The sequence below is a fragment of the Eurosta solidaginis genome, chromosome 4, assembly GCF_040869045.1.
Source record: "Eurosta solidaginis isolate ZX-2024a chromosome 4, ASM4086904v1, whole genome shotgun sequence".
NCBI classification, from domain to species: Eukaryota; Metazoa; Arthropoda; class Insecta; order Diptera; family Tephritidae; genus Eurosta; species Eurosta solidaginis.
The window spans coordinates 94861053-94886489 of record NC_090322.1 but is presented as its reverse complement, the minus strand read 5'-3'; the positions used below and the strand labels follow the sequence as shown (position 1 = coordinate 94886489).

The 25437-nt window shown below is 41.7% G+C and overlaps 1 protein-coding gene across 2 annotated transcripts in view; it reads left to right on the top strand.

The window, feature by feature from the left end:
• Spg7 (Paraplegin) overlaps positions 1-22817 on the top strand; it is a 590769-nt gene extending 567952 nt beyond the window's left edge. For both annotated transcript variants that reach the window (XM_067782287.1, XM_067782285.1), the window contains one exon: positions 22354-22817. In XM_067782287.1, coding sequence (XP_067638388.1) covers positions 22354-22503 — 150 coding nt within the window. In that variant the 3' untranslated portion in view covers positions 22504-22817. The remainder of the gene's footprint in view (positions 1-22353) is intronic.
• Positions 22818-25437: the final 2620 nt, after the last annotated feature.

Sequence of the window (25437 nt, the reverse complement as noted above, 5' to 3'; positions counted from 1 at the left end):
ATTGCTCTATGAAAATCATATTCTAGGGATCAAAATAAGAAACTTTGCCGAAAGAATCATACCTCTAAAACGAATTCTGATGTCCCCCAATTTGGGTCGAACTTTTGGGTAGGGGCAAATTTTGAAAAATCCCAATCGAGTCCAAATGTATGCCCGACACCCACTAACTTTGGAGGCCCGACACACCGATGCCAGCGGCACACCCCCTGGAACCCCCCCTGGGAGTTCACCATACAAACATTTAAAAAAATCGCCGGTTTTGCACTTTACATGAAAAAATCAGCGAAATGCCTATGTTTTTTCTTTTTGGAGTTTATTTTTCTCTTTAGAAATTTATTTAGTCAGAACATATGTAAATGAAAAAATGAATTTAACTTAGTAATAGAAAAGAAATTAAAAAAATTATTAGAAATTAGCGTTTTTACAACCGTTTTAAAACCAAGGCATCACTGTGATGCATTTGCATTCGTAAACATATTTGTGTGGGTTTTTTATTCAACCGTTTTAAAAAATGAAGGTATCACTGTGACACAATTGCAGATCGTAAAATTGCCTGTGTTGTTTTTTTTTAAGCCACCACAAGACACAGCAGGTAGAATTGAAATTACCATTTCATTCTTATTACCTCGTCTCGTAGACCATATATAACGCAACAGTTTTTGTGAATGCATTAAGTCGTTGTGAAGAACTCAAAGTGTGAAGTGCTAATTTCAGATAAAAAATATTTCAAAAAAAATAATAAGTGAAGTGACCATTCCAAATCAAAAAGTTTACAATGAATCCACCATCCTCTACACCGCAAGATGAAGCAACTACATCAACAACTATCGAAAACTCAATGAGTCATATACCCAAGCATGATGTTACTGTTTTTGGTGTGTCTACTGATTTAACTGATCTTAATTTACCAACCCATCTGGATATCTTGAGATATTATTTTTACTTAAGCGAACGTGCTAAAACAGAACAAAAAAGTTTTCCCATAAATCATTCACTATTCAAGTACAAGATAAGTTGATTGGAATTTGGGAAAACTTGGTATGGAAATAATGCTGAAAAAAGTGTATTTAATAAATTGAATAAATTGCTTGACAAGTATCAAGAGCAAATCAAGAGAAGAAACAACACCCAACAATTTACAGAGTATGTAAAATCTCTGGAAACAATTTTTTACTTGTGAAATTCTTCCGGTAAGTTATTGCTATCACTCATTTATTATAATTGTCAACCATTTTTAATTATTTTATTATTATATATTTTCAGGTGGTGGACGGCTTCCAGAAAATTGAGTTGCAAAATATGCCCCCTGCTCCAGAAAAAATTGAATTTTCCACCGATTCGAAGTACTTATACGACATGGCCCATGCAATTTCTAGCGGCGTGGTTCCGGTGGATCTGGCTAACATCAAACCAGGGAAATTTGTACATTCTCGGTGGCTCACCAAGGCCGCTAGATTATTGCGATTATATGTGACAACGCAAAATCCAGATGCAAATTTAAGAATTCTGGTTGAATTTATAATTAAATGTTATGTGCCAATGTACTTCAATATCAAGTATTACAGCTCTGTCGTGTACGGCAGTGCATTATTTTTCAAGTTCGTTGGTTGGTCACGATTTCTAGAACCTCGTTTACGCAAAATTGTCAATCAAGTAATTAAAGATAATTCATATTATGCGCATTCGGAAAATATCTTGTTATCAATGTTGTTTGATGATAGCAAAGAAAAGCGCGACTGTGCCATCAAGAAAATTCTACGCTATCGAACCGATGTTGACGAGCCAATGGAACTTAGAGTTTATAAAAAACCAGATATAAACTTTAATTGCACAAATTATATGGTAATGATCAATTTGAATGATATAAATATCGTATTTGAACCACCATTCACGCGAAGCAGTCCGTACGATACATTGAAAGAATATTTAAATCAAGATGATCCACCGTTTAATGATCCAAAAATTCCATCACACATACAAGGAACGGAACGACAAGTTCAATTGCTAGCTAGCGTTTCCAAACAGGTTATACCGGAAAATGTAGAAGCTGTTATGGCGACGACATTAGAGAGCCGTGCGAAATTGCCCAGACTTGAAAGTAAAAAAGACTTCAAACAATAATTTTTTTTATTTTCTTTTCTATAACTCACTTAAATTAATTTTTTCATTTACATTTGTTCTGACTAAATAAATTTCTTAAGAGAAAAAATAGATATTATTATAAATAAATAATAAATATTATTAAAAATAAATAAATAAAAATAAAGAAAAAACATAGCCATTTAGCTGATTTTTTCATGTAAAGTGCAAAACCGGCGATTTTTTGAAATGTTTGTATGGTGAACCCCAGGGGGGTTCCAGGGGGTGTGCCACTGGCATCGGTGGGTCGGACCTCCAAAGTTAGTTGGGGTCGGTCATACATTTGGACTCGATTGGAGCACTCTAAATGGGTCAAAGTGGGATTTTTCAAAATTTGCCCCTACCCAAAAGTTCGACCCAAATTGGGGGACATCAGAATTCGTTTTAGAGGTATGGTTCCTTCGGAAAAGTTTCTTTCTTTGATCCCTAGAATACGATTTTCACAGAGAAATGAGCGATTTTTAAATCGACCCGCCCTAGTATATAACCTACCCAACGCAGTTTCTCGCTTAATTCCGAGCTGATTAGCGACATTCTGTCCACGCTTTCTACGTTGCCATTTTTGTTAGTCCCAAGTGTAATAGGCGGGTACTTCGGAGTAAAGCAAAGTCTTTTCAAAATCGTCAACTGAAAAAATGGAAAAAAATGCTGTCAAAGTAGTTTTTGATGGTTCCGGCAGTACGTTTTCGACATTACTCGCTGTGAAATAAACGTTGGGAATCGCTCATGAATTAAAAAATCCCAGTAATCAAAAAATTGTGTACTTCGTCCTTATTATCTTGAACGGAAACTTTCGCTGCGTCGCTACCTTTGTTGACATAGATACTTACAAATATATTTTATTGATTGCGCTGAAGGACAGTACTCTACATTTATGTGAGCGGAGAAACATCTGGAAAGAAAGGGGAAATATGGAACGATCCATCGGTTGTCGACGTTGTACCCCTTAGAAAGTACATGGGATATCCATCTTCCCCGGTCTGCGTATGCTGTAGAAGCTCGCGTGGGTATCGTTTTGAGCATCGTCCATTCAACATACAGGGCGATGATAAATTATCAACCCCACATGGGCCATGGATCATATTTTTAGTAATTATATCATATCATTATATCATGTCATATAAATATCATCAAAATCGGTTTCGTACTTCTTGAGATTAGTCGTTACAAACATTGCCCATACGAGCATTTTTATATAATTAGTATATATAGATGTATATATTATTAAATCAGTTGTCGGGATGGACTGCGATGCCGAGCAACGGGAATTTATTATTAGTGCTGTCGGAATGGACGCGATTTCGAGCAGCTGATGTATATTTAACACACAATAAGTAGGGCTTCGATGTGTGGGAGGTTGGAAAGGACGTGATTCCAAGCCACCCACTCAAATAATTGCGTATTTAGAGTATTCAGTAAATATTTTTTATTACATGGAGTGAATCACACTCGCGTCAATGTTTCTGCAGTGCTTATTGAAATCAGTGCACAGAAAACGAAGAGGTTCGTACATTTCAAAATTCAATCTGCATGTGCTTTTTTTTCATTTTGGATGGAAGGTTGGAAAGCAATCGTTTCCAATCTTTTACTAAACAATATAAATTATCGTTTAAACTATTGAAGGTAATTTTGAAACAGGTATGAGTTCAAGGCAGTGAGTATAAAGTTTTTTATACTGTAAGGTGTTTCACAAGTATCTATATTATTGCAGTGATTATTGAAATCTTGACACAGACAAAGTGGCGTAGTGAGAAGAATCCCTATCGTCTCCTTTTAAAGAGACAGATCCTGTTTGTTGTTAAAAACGTTATAAATTCTTTATTCAAAATATCAAAACTACCCTTAAAGCTACTGCGACGGAGGTAGGAAACCAACGACGGTTCTACGCCGATGGGGTTGGGAAAACCCCCACCGGGACTACACTTAAACTAAAATCTCAGACTACTCGTAGAGAAAGCGGAGGTGGAGAACCACCACTTCCTCCCAGTCGGTGGAGTTGGTAAAACCCCCACCGAGTATATAACTTAAAGATACCCTGCTCTTCCTGAAGGTAGCGGAGGTGGAAAAACCACTACAATCCCTCTAACGATGGGGTTGGAAAAACCCCCAAAGTTACCAAAATAAAGAACTCGTGAGATGGAAAAATCCCAGGAGACCCATTCACCGCTAAACAAGGCGTTAGCAGGCTACTACACCTAGCTGGCTACTACTCAAATTCGCAAAATTTGTCGCTCTTTTATACTTGTCCACGCGCAGGTGGACAGTTATCCTGCAACAATAAATTTTACTTGTTATATGTTTTTACAATAGGTATCTTACATTTAACTGTATTATTCTACCCATATATCGAATTATCTACTTGCATATAAGTATTTATCTCTAAAAAACGTATGTAGTAATTCCCCTTGGACTGTCCCCTAGCATGCGAGTTCATTGGTACGCATCTCCAGTTAGTTAGCATAGTTACTTTTGATTTCCCTCTGCTGCCTACTTATTGTGCCTTGTTGTTGTCAACGAGTTGGTTGCCCTTGGTAAGTAACCTGCAAGTGCCTAGTACCCACGCTGTGTTGTTGGTATGCTGAGGTGACGTCTTTGTAGTACATTGCATTTTTTGTTTCCTCTTTGTGCGATGTCCGCCCCGACGGTTCGCCTCAATGCCTGCTGTCCTTGGTTGCAATTTCTTTGTATACGTATGTTTGTACGTTTTTGATGCTCTTGCAAAGATAACTTTTGTGTGTTGCTTATTGCGTTGCTGTATTCCCATCCTTGTTTAGAATTCCAGCAGGTTCGTTGATCTCAATGCAAAGCCAAAGATCCTTCCGTTTGATCTCTATGCAAAATATAATATCGAACCAAAATATTTACCGTATGCGGGCAGAGAAAATTATGTTTTTGCGAAATAATAAATATATAAGTGTATATTAAGGTGTTTCAGAAAAATGATTATTTTATGTGTGTAAATTCAATTTATATAATTCAGGTTTATATGTTTTACATGCTATATGCACTGATATAAATTCATTGTCATATACATTAGGGTGATATATAATTTGTAATTCAAATACGTTTTATAAATGTTCAAATAAATTGTGACAAATATTTATAGGTTCGAATGTGTGGGCTCCAAAGCCGGTGGATTTGAGTCCTCACACCCTCTCCTCACCTGCCGCAATGTGACTTACTGTCACCATTGTAAAATTCAATTTCTCGTAGCGGTCAATGCTTGCGTTCTTTATAGGGTAATCTCTCGCGATCTGGTCATCTGGAATTCGGTCATCAGGTTATAGCATTGGCTAGGTATGTTGTTGGCGTAGTTCATCGCCGTTTAGATCCCGCTGTCCAGGGTTGGGGCTTGCGTTTGTGCTGTGTGCCACCCACTGCGGTCTCCATCTACCACCTGGTGATTGTTGATTATGTCTGCGCGTTCGATTCTGGAACCATTTGCACCTGAATTGGCGAGCGCTAGTGAACCACATATCGCTACCGTGCAGTAATCCATCTGATCTTCTTCCGTGACCTGGATTGCTTGCGATGTTCACGCGCGTTGCGTTGCTCTTACTACGGCCAGTTGCTCTGTGTGTTCCTCGGTGGATATCTCGGTGAAATGTTGGTGATTCTACTACACGATGCTGATGATGGTGCGCGTTGTGTTGTTGCTATCGTCGTCGGTCGTCTCGTTTGTTCCCCGATGCGAACTTCGGTGAAGCCCCCATTCGGGGCTTGGCAAGACGCCTTCGACTTACCACGCTCACGGGGTGAACGTACTCTTCTTTCTGCTGCCGGGCTTGCTGCTTCTTCGACCGCAGCCTGTTGATACGCTTTTAGCTCGCTTATGTGTGCTGTTCTCCTTTGCCGTTATGCACCTTGTCTAGCTCGACGATTACGAGCGATACGAAGTTCGTTACACGATGAGGCCCACTGTATCTTGGTGCTAACTTTGCTGCGAAATTGTCCACTGCTTTGGACACCTGATACTCTTTTACTAGTACCAAGTCGCCCACCGCCGGTTGCCACTGTCTCCTACGTAAATTATAATGCCTTGCCTGCTCCGCTGATGCTTGCTGTTGTCTACGACGTGCCATCTGATATACCTCTCTCATTTTCACTATCTTTTCACTGAGAGCCACCTTCTCCTCGCCTGTGCCAAATGTTTGCTCATCTTAGAGGGCGTTGGGGATCCTCGGTTCCCTACCCTGTACCACGATTGCTGGACTGTAGCCTGTTGACTCCCATACGCTCGTATTCAGTGCTAGTGTTATCTCTGGCAACAACTCATCCCATGTCTTATGCTCCTTCCCAGTGAATTGCGCTATTATCCTCTTGATGTTACGATTCGTTTTCTCCGTCGCGACGCGTCGGGTTCTCTTGCGGTGTATACGGTGCCGTTAGCTGGTGCTTTATGCCAGCCTCTTGTAAAAATTTCTTAAAATGCCTGCTCGTGAATTGTGCTCCATTGTCTGTGATCCTCTCCCTCATACCTCTGATCACATTCTCCGTCGTCGCCTTCCGTATTGCTATGATCTCTACCCATTTCGAGAATTTATCCACGAAAACTAATGCCATCGTATTACCATGCTTCGAACGAGGGAGTGGTCCAACGAAATCTGCACAAACGGGAGCAAAAGGTTCATCGAAATCTGCGTCAGCATCTTACCTGCAGCTTGTTGCTGGCTGCGTTTGTAGACTTGGCATGCGTGGTACTGTTGCACGTACTTCCGTACGTCCCTGAACATCCCAGGCCAGTAATACCGCACCATTGCACGCGCGATGGATTTCCGTATCCCCATGTGCCCTGCGCTTGGTGTGTCGTGAATCTCGTTAAGCACTCTTCGCCTCTCCTATGTCGGCACGCATAACTTCCACGGTACCGCATCCTCACCATCCTTTTGACTTCCAATTCGTCTTTGTAGTCTTCCTTCCTCTATGACGTATTCGGGAAACTTTTCTGGTGTCCTCGTTACTTCAGCCATCTTTGACGTGTACCACTTGTAACTCAAACTGTCTTCATGTGGCGTAAGGCTACCCAGGTGTTCCTCCAGTGGCTGCCTTGACAGTGCATCTGCGACCACGTTCATCTTACCCTTCCAATACTGTACGTCGAACGAATACTGCTGTAACTCGAGCGCCCATCTAGCGATCCGGCCTGACGGACTTTCGATCGCGTTCAACCATTTCAAAGCCAGGTGATCGGTGATCACCGTGAAATTGTACCCTTCTAAATACGGTCTCATTTTCCATATTGCCCACACGATTGCTAAACATTCCTTCTCAGTTGGTGAGTAGTTCATCTCCGCTTTATTCAGCCGGCGGCTAGCATACGCTATCACTCGCTCCTCGTCATCCAACCCCTGTGTGAGAACTGCTCCGAGGCCATAATCGCTCGCGTCCGTCTGTAATCGAAATCTTTTAGTAAAATCTGGGCAAGCTAGTGTCGGTGCTAGTATTAGTGCATTCTTCAACGCTTCGAATGCCGCCTGTTGTTCTACGGACCATTTCCACCTACTTCCCTTCTTCAACATTGACGTCAGTGTGTGCGCAACTTGTGAAAAGTCGGGTACGAACCTCCCGTACCATGAAACTATCCCCAGAAATCGCCTTAACTCTCGTATATTGTGTGGAGGCGTCAGCTCCTTGATAGCCGCAACTTTATCGGGATCCGTGTGTATTCCTTCCTCGCTGACGATGTGTCCTAGATATTTCAAACTCTTCTTAAAAAACTCACATTTCTCTGGGTTGATCTTCAGATTCGCCCTCCGTAGCCGCCGAAATACTTCGCCTAGGTGCTTTATGTGCTCTTCCAAGGTTGTGCTGGTGATGATGATATCATCCAGGTAGGCAAACGTATTTATTTCCAACTCTGGGCCAATAACACGGTCGAGTGCTCGCTGAAATGTAGCCGGAGCGGAATGTAGACCGAACGGCATCACTTCCCATTCATACAACCCTCGGCCGGGCACGGTGAATGCTGTATACTTCTTGCTGTCTTCTTCCATTGGGATTTGCCAATAACCATTTTTGAGGTCCAGACTGCTGATAAAACGCGCTACGTAGTCTATCCAAGATATGTTGTATTCTTGGGAGTGGGTACGCATCTGGCACTGAGCGAGCGTTTAGCTGCCGATAGTCAACGCAGAGTCTCCATTTGCCGTTCTTCTTCCGGGCTAGAACTATTAGTGCACTGTGTGGGCTGTGAGATGGTTCGATGCAAACCTTCTCTATCAGCTCGTCTACCTCCTTGTTTATGATCTCCTGCATTTTTGGGTTCTTAGGGAAATACCGCTGTTTGATTGGACGGTTATCTCGCATCACTATCTTATGCGTGGCAATGTTGGATACTCCTGTCATCTCTTCGAAAATCTGTAATTCACGCTTTAGAAAGGTACTCACCGCCATGTCACTCCTCACGTCTTTCTCGATACTTGCGCTACCTTCGTCCTCCGTCATGGTTGTACACGTTACTATCTCGTGCTCTCTCTTCTGCTCGTAGCGTTATTGTTTCGTTGCCAAACCTCAGCTCAAATTTAGCCTTTGCCATATAGTCTGTCCCGATCACCACGCTGTCGACTAACCCAGGAAGAACTAACAACTCACTCTGACGCACTTGATCCCCCAGTTTTACCTCTACGTCCACTGCCTCCGCTATCCATGATGCGCTGCCATCGCCCTCACCACTCGTGTCTGTATCTTCTTGAACCTCCGTGTCGCCCCCGTATCTACTGACGCCATGACTTCTTCTCCATCCAGGGTTACTGCAGCCAAGATTCGCCCTTGGGTCTGCCTAAATGTGCTTACTGAGTACGAGGTTGGGTTTGTTGAGACGCCATGGTTGACCGTATCAAAAGCTTTTGATAGGTCTAGCGCAACGAGTACTGTTCTATGGTGGGGGTTTTGATTTAAACCGCAATTTATCTGGGTGCTAATGACATTTAGCGCGGTTGTGGTGCTATGGAGTTTTCTGAAGCAATGCTGATGGCAGGCTATCTTCAAATTTGCTTTGAAGTAGGGGAGCAAAATGGCGTCAAGCGATAGGAGAGATATCGGTCGATATGACTCTCCTATGTTAGCTGGTTTCCCAGACTTTAGTAGCGGAACCATCTTGGCCATTTTCCATTTTTCGGGAATGACAAAGGCGGAAAGAGACAGGTTAAAGACATGCGCTAAATATTTTAAACCCTCTTTCCCTACGCTTTTAATCATCATGCATGGCTATATCGTCTGAGCCCACTGCTTTGGATGGTTTAGCATGACCGATGGCATCCTCACCCTCTTTGACGGTTATGGTAATTGGTGACACGCTGAATTTATGTTTATGTGCATATCTGTTGGCCCTCCGTCTATCTATTGTCGGCAGAAAGCGCTCGCGCTTTTTTCGCATCCGACAGCACTTTATCGCCAAAGGCGATGGAAACTTTGTCATTGTGCCTAGACGAATTCGATAGGGACTTTACGGTGGACCAAAGTATACCTACACCGGCAGAGAGGTTACGACCGCTTAGGTGCTCCTCCCATTTCGCTCGCTTGTATTCATCCACAAGCAATGTGATGCGTTGGTTTATATCCCTTATTTGGGGGTCGCCGGGACCGAGCTGTCTTATAAGGTCACGTTCTCTCGCTAAACTTGCGGCCTCCGCCGGAAAGTGGGGCCGAATTTCGGGAATTCTACCGGCGGGCATCAGTCGGGATAGGGAGGGCAGCAAAGCGGTTGTCAGTAAAGGATTTATATTCTTCCTACTTTCCTTTTTTAAAGTTTATGAAAGTGCGTTTTTCTGTGACGATGAAGTCGGCGGAACGCTCGAGCGATATAAGTATAGGCAGGTGGTCGGATGCCAATGTTACCATCGGCTGCCAGTTGACCCAGTTTACGAGTTCTGCGCTCACGATCGCGTCCCCGTTTATTGTGCAGAACGTCCTTTCTTCTATTTGATCCGCCAACATCTCACCCCTACTGTCCACCCGCAAGTTTGAATGCCATAGATCGTGATGTGCATTGAAATCGCCTAAGATAATGCGATTGTTGCCAGTGAGTAAGGCGCTGATATTAGGGTGGTATCCACGGGGTCAACAGGTGGCAGGAGGGATGTAGATGTTGATGATTTCTAGGTTTGCATCGCCTGACCGGACAGATAAGCCTTGATGTTCTAAGACACTGTCCCTGCGGCCGATGTCGGGATCAAATATATGATATTGCACAGAGTGGTGTATGATAAACGCGAGTCCGCCTCCATTTCCGCTCTCGCGATCTTTTCTGTGGACATTATACCCAGAACAGGTCTGCAGAGCAGATCTTGCTGTGAGTTTAGTCTCTTGAATCGCAGCAATGCGGATGTTGTACCGCTTCATGAAATCGACTATCTCCGTGATCTTCCAAGTTAATCCACTACATATGGCTTAGCAGCTAAAGGCATCTACCTTTGCACTGATATGAATGTTGGAGATTCGAGTTCAACGCTCAGCTTCCGAAAAGCTAGCTGATGAAAAAGTGAAATTCAGAAACATATCCTAGTAACCATCGCCGTTTGTAAACTTACAATTTTTCTCTAATATCAATTACAAAAACCATTGTATAAAGCAATATGAGCAAAGCTCGCTAATTAAATACATTTAATCCACTACAGTTTAACTGCAGAATTCTGAAGTGCATAGGGGAGACGTTGTCACTATGAGAGTAAGTGACGGGTGATTACGCCTGGTTTGTGGAAGGCTAGGACGCAACTGCTGTTGTGGCCCTGGGACTGGACGTCCTTGGGTAATCGTTGGGGTACCCGGTGTATTTGGGGGTGCGGCCTGGCGACATGGCGCAATGAAACCCGTCGGGGGCTTGCCGTCGCGGAGACCAGAACATCTAGGAAAGTGGCACCGTCCATGGCAGGAGCTGCATAGGGCGGATGTCGCAAACATATATATTCTATGCTGGCAAACGGTGCAAAGGGAGGTAGGGACTAAGAGTCTGTTTCCCTAACCTACACAATTTCTGTCGGAAAAGAGGGGGGGGGGGGGGGGGGGGAGAAGACGGGGGCAGGGGCTGATGCTTGGCATTGCTCCCGACTCTATGACGGAGATTGTAGGTATGAGTGGGATTTATAGAAGTTACGTGGACTTCTGGTTTTGGGATCTATACCAGAACAACCTGTCCGATGCAACCATCCCTTACACGAGACACACTGACAAGAGTATGACCGTCCTAAAAAGATTCTTTTCCGGCAGATGCAGCAAAACCATTTCTCAAGACCGTGGTCAGGAGACGGACCCGGATTGGGTTCGATACCTTCCCGGAGCAAGAGAATATGGAGCAGTCCCGCTGCAAGGAGCTGCTGGGAGGATGACAATTTGTGGGAGGGACGCAACAAATTAAATGGGGTTACACTGAAATGACAGTCATTGGTTGGGAAAAATCCCGAGTCGCTCCGCTACATAGAACCGACTGCCTTGGGAAGCGTGTATATTATGCTCTCTGCATGTTATCAAAATAAAATCGGTATGTCCCACTTAACGCAAAAGTTGGGGAAAAATATGTCAGAAAAATACAACTTCCACAAATTAATATTCCCCAGTTGGACTAGGTGAATCGTCCAGCTGCGAAGACCTGCAACACCTCTAATGATGGAAGTAAGCTGAATGCTGGTATGAGCAAATTATGACCATGCATTGTTAAATCGTACAAATTAAAAAAAAAAACTAAAACCGAACTAAAAAAAATCATACCAAATTTTCGATGGATTTTATTTTATTTTTTTATCGGTCATTTTTAAAAGTTAAATATGCAAAAATTTTTGTTTGTATCCTTTGGTTTGGCATTTCCACAAAATTTTTGAGAGAGATTTTAAAATTTTTTTAAAAATCAAAGAATCATTACGGCCGCCGAGAAGAGATAATGCTTTTACATTCCTATATTTTTATAATGGGCTGAAGATTATTTGTGTCGGTATTGGCCGTTAGTATTTAGAGTAACTAAAATTTTTGGCTGAGCTCAAGGCCATGTTTTCTTAAATAAAACACTTGGATGTGTATTTTATTTTGGTTTTATTTTTCAATATTTCGACTTCAGTCTGAAGTCATCCTCACGAATCTTAAGCTGCGCTTTGAAGTGTGGTTTTATTCTTCGCTTAAATAATATATTTATATGTTTCTAATATAACATTGTTGTTTTGAGTTGTAGGTATATATACGAGTATATCTTTTATATCATGTAATCGGTCATTTTACTTTTGTTGTAGACTTTAAATAAAGAAATAAATAAATACCGGTACAAACCTTTATAAATATATATCTATACATGTTGTGAAATAAGGTCGATAAATATGTATTTAATATAATTAGTTCGCACAGAATGTTCCGATTTAAAATCATATGAAGTCAAATTAAAACCAGTCGGCAATGCTTATGACTGTGCTTTATAATTACGTAACTAGCTTTTAGAGTACAAAGTATTGAAAACGAAATAAATTTACCTTCCACTGACAAAATAAAAATAAATTTAGCAAAAAGTGGCGAGTGTGCACGAGAAAATTTACTCTTATATATTTGAATTTTTTATATAAAGCAAGCAATCGCTAGTACTATTTTAGTCGTGTATATTTTCCTTAAATAGTGTAAAATCGGTAGTGAGTTAATAATCTATACGTATAATTCTAACATATCTCTTTCTGTACATTGAAGATATTTCAGAAAATTTTATTGGGCCCCCTGAACCCAAATCAGCAGTTTTTAGAATTTTCGTCTGTATGTACTCCCATCGCTTAGAAAATACTGCATCAGCCGAGGTGTAACTTAAATTGTAGGCTACATTTCCAACCCCTAGAGTCTTGTAACCCAAAACATGGACCTGGGTATTTTTCAAAAGTAATTGTACTATATGGATATCAAATAAAAGCCGGTGATGAAGGATTCAACATATTTTTAACAATTTTTGAGATATCTTAACCCATTTCCGAGATATGTGTAGGGGTATTATTGAACATATAAATGGTTTATTTCGAAGTTCCACTCATACAAAGTAGCGGGTGATAGCTAGTTCTCAATAAGTTCCTGAAAAGGTCGCGAGACTTTCGCTTAGCATGGTGAGAAGCTCACCACCTCCACAGTTGTTTGACTGACATTTTCTGGGCACCCCTCCAAACTTCTATTGTAATCTGTTTTGTAATTTAGATTTAAATATAACTCTTGAACCTCGTTTGAGGTACACTGTTAACCCTGTTGTTTTCGAACTCTTCCACTTAATATTTTGAGTATTGGGGTTGTAGAGAGAATGTCTTTGTTTACCAAAATGTTTTGTCTGATAAGGGTTATTTATAGCAAACTGTGCGTCAGACGAACAAGAAAAAAATTATTTGTCCGAAATTTTAAGCAATACAAATTTCCATGCTAATAGGAGGCGGCCTATTATTATTAATTTCTTTCAGTTTAAGAGTAACGGCATTTGACGAACATTTTCGACAAATATATATAAATGTTATAAAAGTATGATTACAATTTCTCAAATTTGTATAACGGCCATGATGCAATAACACCAGAAAGATGTAGTTAATGTTACAAAATGGATCGCATTTGACAATACTCGCCCTTCTTCTGCTTCTTGAATTTATCTGCAACATTAATTTTTTGCTATCGATAAGCAACAATTAAATGATACTGAAGATTACTTCAAACTGAGGTCAAAATATCGGTAACAATAAAATCCAATATTGTATATTCAAAATCAAAATCGTGTTTTGATTTTTTGAAAAGTTTTTAATAGGCAACAACATTAAGGCCGGTAATAACTGCAAAAGAAAGAATTGATTTTTTCCAGTATCACAAAAAAAATTCTACATTCATGTTTTAATTCATCAATATGACATAACATTGTATATTAAATAAAGCCAGCGGACACTTCTTCCATTCTGTAAGATTTTAATTCCGCTGGCATTATTTCAGGCAGCGGAATTACGGAGCTACTGAAAGGAAATGAAAAGCAACGCTTTAGTGAACCCTCTGCACTCACTCTTACTTGCCCTGCTTTCACTCTTATCTTAGTCTAATGCCCCTATTACCGTTTACAACTCAACTCTGGTTGAGTTGAAATTTCGCAATTTGGTATTACAGATTACAACTCAACCTGTCAAAAAAAATTTCGGTTGAGTTGTCTAGTCTTACAACTTTTTGTGGCATTGCCGTTTACAACCTTGTGTTGGTGTAGTTGTCAAAGACGTCAAAATCTTACAACTGCTTACTAGCAGTTGTCTCATGCAATTTTGCAGTTGTTTTGAAAAATGTTACGTTTTAGAAGACGGTTCACCACCTAATTTTTAAAAAAGATGTTCAAAGTTGGTATCAAAAGACACGTTTCGACCTCCGATTTAAGAATCCGAAAACAAAAATTGTAATTCTTTGCGACAGCATGACACTGCTAATAAGCGTCCAAAAATATCGAGACGCGTATTAATCTCGAGAACAATAATCCGAAGGCGGAAAAGAAACATTTTATCTCTTTTCCGGAGATATTTGTAGTTGAAGTTGGCGATTTTCATGTGGTTGTTGTAATGTTGTTGTCTTTTTTCGGTTTTTGTTTAATGTCTTTTGAACGAGTTAAAATTTTTATTTTCCGCCTTCGGATTATTAATACTGATGCCAAGACGCATCGTTTAATACCTCTCTCGATATTTTTGGACACGTATTAGCAGTGTCATGCTGTCGTAAAGAATTACCACAAAAATTAAAAATTTTATTTGTAATAAAATCTAATTTTATGTGGTTGTTGTATTTTGTACACAGCTATGCAGAAAGGTGTTGGACACAACCAGATTTATTTTTACGAATCGCGGCCAAAGGCCGCCAACGCAGAAAGATGTTCTGTGCAAAAAAACTGTGGAACGGGCCTCATATTTCGGACCCTCTCGGGCCATTTTATGGGTCTTTGTAAATATCTTTCAAAAGAAATAAAATTTTTAATTTCCGCTTTCGAATCCTAAAAACGGAGATGGAAACCCGTCTTTTGATACCACCTTTGATAAGAGTTAGATGGTGCACGGGCTTATAAAACGTTACCAAAAAAAAAGCAAAAAATTTAAAGCCGGTAGTTAAACATTTTTTTATCAAACAATAATCAACAATTTTGTACACATTTCTAGAAAAAACAACGTTTAAACGAATTACATTGAATAACTTTTTGACTTTAGTTGGACGAGGCTGGCCGCAGTTCGGATGCAGCCAAAATAGGTGAAATTATGCGAGTCCCATTGGTACTTATCACTACTCCTGGGAATCCTATTTGAGTAAAATACAGTTTTTTCTGTTTGGGTTTAAATCTACTTCGCACAAATACGCTCCTCAATAATATCTAAAACCAGTCCAACACCGAAATCATTTCCACATCATATTTGAAAGCTGCCGTCAGCAAGGAATCGGAGTATGGTGCATAATTTTAAAATACGAACGCGTATGCGGAAAAGGTCCTTAATTTTGTTTAGTACTGAGTAAAACGCTTCCCTTCAAATCTGCAAAATAACTTCATATGAAACTCATTATTTGTCACTTAAACATGTTTGGTAGTTCCAAGGAATTGGAATGATCACGCGAATGTTTTCCGTATTCGCGAAATGTCAATCACCAACATTTTTGTCATTATAAAATAGATTTCATATAATATTAATAAAAAAATCACATTTGAAAATGCTTAAATTTCTGCCACAAATTTATCAGCTGTTTATTTATCTGTCAAATCATCACTTTCTGAAGTTGGCAACTCAATTCAATTTCAACTGAAATAAGTTGTAATTCGTAATACCAAACAGGAGTTGAGTTGTCTTAAAGTTGAGTTGTTTTAATTACAACCCAACTAAGTTGAGTTGTAAACGGTAATAGGGGCATAACTCTCACTGTTACACTTAATCTTATCCTAATGCTCTTAATCCCTTATTACTACTTTTTCTCACACCTTTACCTTTCTCTTACTTTTAATCTCACTTTTCCTTCGCTTCTTGTTTCATTTACTTTTCCAACTTCCTCTAATTTTCACTCTCCTTTTTCTCTCATGTTCTCTTTTCCAATGTCGAGTTTGACTCTCCGCACATTTCATTATTAAATAGTAAAGCAGTAGCAAAATAGTACCAAAAGTTTCCCTACCTACTACTTTAAAATTTACTACTGGATTAGGTTAGGTTAGGTTTAAGTGGCTGCCGTCCGGAGCGGCACACCTAGGCCTTTATTGGCCCATTGTGAAACCACACTCAAACCACTTAGTTGAGTTTTTGAAGCTAGCTAAGCGTCGTATATTGACCTCAGCTATATCTGTCAGATCTAGGAGAAACATCTTGCCCATAAAACGTCGCTCTCTTCCACCGAGCGCTGGACATTCGCAGAGTAGATGCATAACAGTTTGAGGTTCTTCTTCATTGCCGCAGCTTCTACAAAAATCATTAAATGGAGCGCCAATCCTTTCCGCATGCGGTCCAATACTAACGTGACCAGTGAGAAGACCTACAACTAAGGAAAGATCCTTCTTACGGAGGGTGAGAAGCTCTCGCGATCTCTTCTCATTCCATTCCGGCCATGCGAGTTTTGCCGTGTGGCATCTATCATGATGCTTCCACCTGACTCCCGCTTCCATCAGTAGAGCCTCTTTTATCTTGCAGGTGGAGAGCGGCATGCGCAACCTTTTCCAGGATGGCGAAAGTGGTAGGGAGGTACCTTTTCTTCATTACTTGGTATGCCCTTATGTCCCGGAACCCATACCAGATGCAGAGTAAACTGTTCAGCCATCACTTTAAGTGATCTTCGACAGCCTACTACAGTTGTGACAGAGTCAAGGGCTTTCAGTGCTGCTTGACTGTCTGAGAAAATATAAATGGGCTTCTGAGAGACTACCTTCTACCTAAGCCAGTCCACAGCGTCTTGTATTCCCTTCATATAGGTCATTCACTGCCTCCCTGGAATATGTTTCCATCAGCCTCTCCATCACCTTTAGTTGAAACGAAGATACAATGATGGGTCTGAAGTCTTTTGTTTTCGCGTGGCACGCTTTGCCTGCCTTGGGAATAAATACCACTTTAGATCTTTTCCATGTACGTGGGCTTTGGTTAAGTGCCACGACACCTCCTATTATAGCGTATAGCCAGTTTGTGCTGCATTTCAGCGATTGTTGCAGTTGTATAGGTGTAACTCCGTCTGGCCCTGAAGTTTTGAATGCTTCAAACGATTGAATGCCCCAAGATATCTCTTTTAATTAGGTTGTGTAGTATAGGTTGCACCGTTACTTCTGTCGAGCTTTGTGAATCCCCTGGTTCGTTCCTAGTTGCACCTGGAAAATGTGTATGCAGCAATACGTCCAGGTTTTCCTGCCCAGTTTCGGTCCACGATCTATCAGGCCTTTGCAAGCATCCTGGGGCCGTATTAGCCCATCTGGAAAGTACTTTCCTAAGTCTCCCAAACCTTCGTTTTGGTCATTGCTTCCCCAGGTGGAGTGATGCGCGTTTACGTATCCTCCCTGTATGAATGCACCTGTTGTAGCTTCCACCAGCTTCCTGACGGTCGATGTCGGCACCGTCTTATCATGGGCTATATAAATTGATGGTGGCCTGATTTGACCCATATTTTAGCTCAGGCTGATCCTTGTTGCGCCTTCATCGGTAAATTGAGGAAGAAACAAAACATTAAGTTTGGTCCTAACAAGTGTACATGATCTAGGCTTTCCCGAGGTGCCACAACTTACCAATGTGTAGCCGGTGGACTTGAGTCCGCAAATGTTTTGTCCTACCACCCACGGCTCCTGGATGAGGACAATATCAGCTGCTCCTTTTGTGCTGCACTTTAAGTGATCTTCGACAGCCTACTACAGTTGTGACAGAGTCAAGGGCTTTCAGTGCTGCTTGACTGTCTGAGAAAATATAAATGGGCTTCTGAGAGACTACCTTCTACCTAAGCCAGTCCACAGCGTCTTGTATTCCCTTCATATAGGTCATTCACTGCCTCCCTGGAATATGTTTCCATCAGCCTCTCCATCACCTTTAGTTGAAACGAAGATACAATGATGGGTCTGAAGTCTTTTGTTTTCGCGTGGCACGCTTTGCCTGCCTTGGGAATAAATACCACTTTAGATCTTTTCCATGTACGTGGGCTTTGGTTAAGTGCCACGACACCTCCTATTATAGCGTATAGCCAGTTTGTGCTGCATTTCAGCGATTGTTGCAGTTGTATAGGTGTAACTCCGTCTGGCCCTGAAGTTTTGAATGCTTCAAACGATTGAATGCCCCAAGATATCTCTTTTAATTAGGTTGTGTAGTATAGGTTGCACCGTTACTTCTGTCGAGCTTTGTGAATCCCCTGGTTCGTTCCTAGTTGCACCTGGAAAATGTGTATGCAGCAATACGTCCAGGTTTTCCTGCCCAGTTTCGGTCCACGATCTATCAGGCCTTTGCAAGCATCCTGGGGCCGTATTAGCCCATCTGGAAAGTACTTTCCTAAGTCTCCCAAACCTTCGTTTTGGTCATTGCTTCCCCAGGTGGAGTGATGCGCGTTTACGTATCCTCCCTGTATGAATGCACCTGTTGTAGCTTCCACCAGCTTCCTGACGGTCGATGTCGGCACCGTCTTATCATGGGCTATATAAATTGATGGTGGCCTGATTTGACCCATATTTTAGCTCAGGCTGATCCTTGTTGCGCCTTCATCGGTAAATTGAGGAAGAAACAAAACATTAAGTTTGGTCCTAACAAGTGTACATGATCTAGGCTTTCCCGAGGTGCCACAACTTACCAATGTGTAGCCGGTGGACTTGAGTCCGCAAATGTTTTGTCCTACCACCCACGGCTCCTGGATGAGGACAATATCAGCTGCTCCTTTTGTGCTGCACTTTAAGTGATCTTCGACAGCCTACTACAGTTGTGACAGAGTCAAGGGCTTTCAGTGCTGCTTGACTGTCTGAGAAAATATAAATGGGCTTCTGAGAGACTACCTTCTACCTAAGCCAGTCCACAGCGTCTTGTATTCCCTTCATATAGGTCATTCACTGCCTCCCTGGAATATGTTTCCATCAGCCTCTCCATCACCTTTAGTTGAAACGAAGATACAATGATGGGTCTGAAGTCTTTTGTTTTCGCGTGGCACGCTTTGCCTGCCTTGGGAATAAATACCACTTTAGATCTTTTCCATGTACGTGGGCTTTGGTTAAGTGCCACGACACCTCCTATTATAGCGTATAGCCAGTTTGTGCTGCATTTCAGCGATTGTTGCAGTTGTATAGGTGTAACTCCGTCTGGCCCTGAAGTTTTGAATGCTTCAAACGATTGAATGCCCCAAGATATCTCTTTTAATTAGGTTGTGTAGTATAGGTTGCACCGTTACTTCTGTCGAGCTTTGTGAATCCCCTGGTTCGTTCCTAGTTGCACCTGGAAAATGTGTATGCAGCAATACGTCCAGGTTTTCCTGCCCAGTTTCGGTCCACGATCTATCAGGCCTTTGCAAGCATCCTGGGGCCGTATTAGCCCATCTGGAAAGTACTTTCCTAAGTCTCCCAAACCTTCGTTTTGGTCATTGCTTCCCCAGGTGGAGTGATGCGCGTTTACGTATCCTCCCTGTATGAATGCACCTGTTGTAGCTTCCACCAGCTTCCTGACGGTCGATGTCGGCACCGTCTTATCATGGGCTATATAAATTGATGGTGGCCTGATTTGACCCATATTTTAGCTCAGGCTGATCCTTGTTGCGCCTTCATCGGTAAATTGAGGAAGAAACAAAACATTAAGTTTGGTCCTAACAAGTGTACATGATCTAGGCTTTCCCGAGGTGCCACAACTTACCAATGTGTAGCCGGTGGACTTGAGTCCGCAAATGTTTTGTCCTACCACCCACGGCTCCTGGATGAGGACAATATCAGCTGCTCCTTTTGATGTCAGTCGGAGAAGTAGTGCAGCGGAGGATGCTTTACTGTGGTGCCGGTTTACCTGTAGGACCCGCACCATCATCGCACACTATCGCTCCCTCCTTGAGCGTGGAGTTAGCCGCATCTTCCAGCATCAGATTCTCCTTCGTGTATTGCAGGTGTAACCCGCCTATACCTATGGATGAGGTAGACGAGATGTAACCGTCCAACGTATCCGGCTCACCCCCATCTACTTTCATATCTACGTCCTCGTCGCTCTTTTCTTATTCTGGCTCCACCTCGGCTGCCAAATTTCTAGCGGCGTTGAAGTCGTTACCGAAGACCTTTATGGTGACGGTGTCTAGACCATAGTTAATCTCGCCTCCAGTTTTCTTCAATACTGTTAGCGATTCCTTGAAGTCAACCGCCCTGAGCTTCGATCCAGGGTAGAATTTATCCACGGACTCTGTCGTCTTTTTGTAGATAGATGCGGACCTCTCGTCTCCACATGCCACAACATTGATGCTGCCCTGGAACCACCCGGCATACTTGAATACCGGTGGCGGTCCAGGATTGTGCATAAGATCGTCCAGGGTAATGCTAGACAGCTCGCTCTTCACCATTTCCATTTCTCTTTCTTGACTGCGCCGTCTTTGTGATTGTCGTCAAGGACCCCTAGCAGGATTTTGTCCTTGACCATTTCTGCAAAAGAGCGCCCATGTACCTTCGGCCTCTTTGATTTGGCAGGCACTACTTCCGCCGACCTTGCCCTTTTGGTTGCCGCTTGTGGCTCCCTTTCTTCTGCCAGACGAAAATCCGGTATCACCTCTTTAGCCCATTTGATTTCTGCCAGGATTTCTCCCATAATGGCGCTTTCCGCTCTACTCACGAGTTCTGGCATTCGTGCGGATCTGGTTAGAATCATTGCGGCCGCTCTCCTGTGCTTGTATCCAACTGCACTGGGGTGTGGCCGCTCATTTGGCTCGTGAAGGCCGTGGGTGTCGGGGGTGGACCACGCGGGGCCTGAGCATCAGCTTCAACTGAGGCTGCATTCTGCACACCTACTGCGTTTCTGCTCGTGCCAGGAGTATCCCGGAGAACATCCCTTTGTCCTGCCTCACTGCAACAAGTTTTGTTGGGGAGAGGGCTCTGACCCGGCATCGCCACTGGTCCTGAACCATCCCCTTTTTTCGCCATCGTCTGGTGGTGGGAAATATCTGGGTAAGGGCTTCATACGACCTGGTGCGACCTGGTACCAGGAGGGTTCCGTTCGCGACTGGGCTATTTAGGGGCCCCAGCCTGGCTGATCCTCGGAATGGAAACTTATAACGCCTTGATCCAGCCCCCGAGAGGAAAAGGAAATAGGAAAGAAAGAAAAGAGAGAAATAACCCCCAGAAACCATGATCAAGAATCATTTCCGTATATCCAGGCCATTAATGAGTCAGGCGCACTGCCCTGATTCCCTGATCTTAGCTGGACACCGTCCTGACTTCGCTCAGGCTCAATACTGTACTGTCCATTACCAGTCTGCACCCTCTTGGAGGGTTCAGTTGGGGATTTGTGCCCAACTACTACTGGATTATAATACATTTATTTTTTGTAGCTTAGAAATGACCTACCCATGTATTGTTTTTCTGCCAGAAACTCTTTCAAAGAAATACTTACATACATATATTAAAATGTCTATTAAAAAAGAACATAAGTGGAAGCAAAGTTTAAATGTTACGAACGAAATGTTGGCACAAAAATTAGAAAAATAAATCAATAGAAATTCGTTAAACGTAATCGAATGTGTTGCAAAAGTTAAAGCGAAGCGAAAATTCGACTAGTCGTTTCTAGACTGTGAACCGAATACTCAAACAACTCGACTTAGTTTAAGTGGCCCAATATGTATGTACATTCGAGTATATCACGGAGACAACAAAAACCGCTTCCCCAGGTTGGAATAGTTAGTGAAGGGATTTCAAAAAAGGAAAATAAAATGTATATGTTCTTAATTGTTTATTTGATTCTACTTTCCTACAGTAAGGTGAAATAATATCACACCAATAATATCTGGATTTATACTAACTTTATTCTAACTTTTTTTAATTTGGCTCGTATAAAGAGTGATAGGAACAAAAGTTGAAAAGATAGCAAAGTAACTTCTACAACAATGAGCGCTTTTTTCTAAAACTTAAACATTTTTTCTGCTCGCCTTAAAAAAATTTCAATTGAAAAGTAAAAACCAAATTAAATAGCTGGCGTCATTTATATTTGTTTTCCAACTGATTTTTTTTCAGCTTCTTTTCATGATATGCTCTAATGTACATATTTATATCACCTGAAGTAATATAAATATATATACATATATATATGAATATACATATATCATCTTTAGGTCGCTGAAGCTCTGCTTGAAAGGGAAACGCTCTCATTTGATGATGTAGTGGCTTTGATCGGTCCACCTAGTTACAAAGTCGGAAACAGGGCACTGGAGCCTGTGGAGTTCGAAAACTCACTAAGAAACCTTTGTGAAAGTGAAAACTAACTCGTTTGATGACAATCATATGTAAATAAAAATTGCATAAGCTCCCAAAATAACGGACTACAAGAATATGCGAAGCTGCTGTAGTAACTGTTACATACTAGTATAACATCTACATATGTATATGAATATATATATATCTACACATCTTGTAAAATAAAGTCGATAAATCTGTATTGAAGTTAATAAGTTTGGACAGAATGTTCCGATTTAAAACTAGTTTTCAGACTGAACAGTATTTAAAACTAAATAAATTTACCTTTTACTGACAAAAAACCAATAAATATGGCGAGTGTGCACAAAAAAATTTAATCTTATATATTTGCATTTTTTATCACTAGCAATATAGTAGTCGTGTATTATTTTCCTTAAATAATGTTGAGTCGGTAGTGAGTTAATGTTTCTCAATAAGAACAGTATTCGCTAATCATATTGCTTTTCACCATCTGTATAGTTGTTTGACTTTCTCGGCACCCTATCAAAATTTTTTGTGATCTGTTTTGCAATGTTGACACTCCTTTTCTTGCCTTAAGGCTTCACTTAACTTAACTCTTGGTCAATTGGTTGAATGATTAACCCCATTGTTTTCGAACCTATCCACTTAATATTTTGAGTAGTGAGATGTGGATAGAATGTCCATGTAATCGTTGGTCCTTAATCAAGCAAATTTAACGCGTACAAAAAACTCCGAATTTTCAATTGAATGTGCGTTGTATACGCTGCGTTTATTTTGCCGTGTTATTCCTCTGGTCGCTGACCAACGATTAATTCAAATTAGTCATGTACATAAACGGATATATGAATGTATGAGTAACAGCTCCCACACATAAGCAGTTTTTCATATAGATGAGTTTAACGCATGCTTATGCATTGTGAGTAGATTGCGTGTATTTTTATGGAGAATTGTAGAATGAGCGACACTAGCGCCATCTGATATTGAAAAGTAGCCAACTCCCCAATTTTGTTCCAAGCAAATCATTAGAAGAAGAATTTGACACTTGCTTTGGCTAAGGGTGTTGGCACACTTTGCAAGTGAAATTATTTTTCCCACTGGTTGGTAAATTTTCTAACATTTTTCACAATTAAAAACTGCAATATAACAGTCGAATACGACACAAAATTTGTTAGGAAGTATTTTTGTTGTATAGGGAGAATGTTTACAACAGTGCTTCGCGAAATTTTGTTTGTGAACAGGCAAGGCGTAATAAACTTCAATTGCCAAGTCTGAAGTTCCTTCATATTTACAAACGCAACATCTTGGTTTATTGTGGCGATGTTATTGGAATGCATAAGCTTGTGTTAAACGCATCTATATGGAAAATGTAATTGTGTCACCGCCTTAAGCTTCAAATGAATTATAAATATATACGTGATATGTTCATGTGAGTATAAGCACGTTTCATATCACATAAAGCGAATGAACAAATATAAGAATGCAAAATGATAGGTCGCAATAGATTACAGAGCGTATGAGCGTATTGTGGTATAGGGTAGATGAGACGTTCTGCGACATTCCCAATCCCGTGAATGACCACGATTCACTAATTACAAACCACGTCCAGAACTGCTAGCTGCCTGGCGTTTCACTCCTGTTGTTGTTCGCACCTCAACTTGTCTTATTTTACCATCTCGGCCAGATTATATTTCCTCTACAACACCGCGATACCATTCCCTTCGTGCTTCGTTGGGATCACATATGAATACCAATATATCTCTTTTAATTAGGTTGTGCAGTATAGGTTGCACCGTTACTTCTGTCGAGCTTTGTGAATCCCCTGGTTCGTTCCTAGTTGCACCTGGAAAATGTGTATGCAGTAGTAGGTCCAGGTTTTCCTCCCCAGTTTCGGTCCACACTCTATAAGGCCTTTGCAAGCATCCTGGGGCCGTATTAGCCCACCTGGAAAGTACTTTCCTAAGTCCCCCAAACCTTCGTTTTGGTCATTACTTCCCCAGGTGGAGTGATGCGCGTTTACGTATCCTCCCTGTATGAATGCACCTGTTGTAGCTTCCACCAGCTTCCTGACGGTCGATGTCGGCACCGTCTTATCACGGGCTAGATAAATTGATGGTGGCCTGATATGACCCATTCTTAAGCTCAGGCTGATCCTTGTTGCGCCTTCATCGCTAAATTGAGGAAGAAACAAAACATTAAGTTTGGTCCTAACAAGTGTACATGATCTAGGCTTTCCCGAGGTGCCACAACTTACCAATGTGTAGCCGGTGGACTTGAGTCCGCAAATGTTTTGTTCTACTACCCACGGCTCCTGGATGAGGACAATATCAGCTGCTCCTTTAGATGCCAGTCGGAGCAGTAGTGCAGCGGAGGATGCTTTACTGTGATGCCGGTTTACCTGGAGGACCCGCACCATCATCGCACACTATCGCTCCCTCCTTTAGCGTGAGTTAGCCGCATCTTCCAGCATCAGCTTCTCCTTCGTGTATTGCAGGTGTAACCCGCCTATACCTATGGATGAGGTAGACGAGATGTAACCGTCCAACGTATCCGGCTCACCCCCATCTACTTTCATATCTACGTCCTCGTCGCTCTTTTCTTCTTCTGGCTCCACCTCGGCTGCCAAATTTCTAGCGGCGTTGAAGTCGTTACCGAAGACCTTTATGGTGACGGTGTCTAGACCATAGTTAATCTCGCCTCCAGTTCTCTTCAATACTGTTAGCGATTCCTTGAAGTCAACCGCCCTGAGCTTCGCTCCAGGGTAGAATTTATCCACGGACTCTGTCGTCTTTTTGTAGATAGATGCGGGCCTCTCGCCCCACATGCCACAACATTGATGCTGCCCTGGAACCACCCGGCATACTTGAATACCGGTGGCGGTCCAGGATTATGCATAAGAACGTCCAGGGTAATGCTTGACAGCTCGCTCTTCACCATTTCCATTTCTCTTTCTTGACTGCGCCGTCTTCGTGATTGTCGTCAAG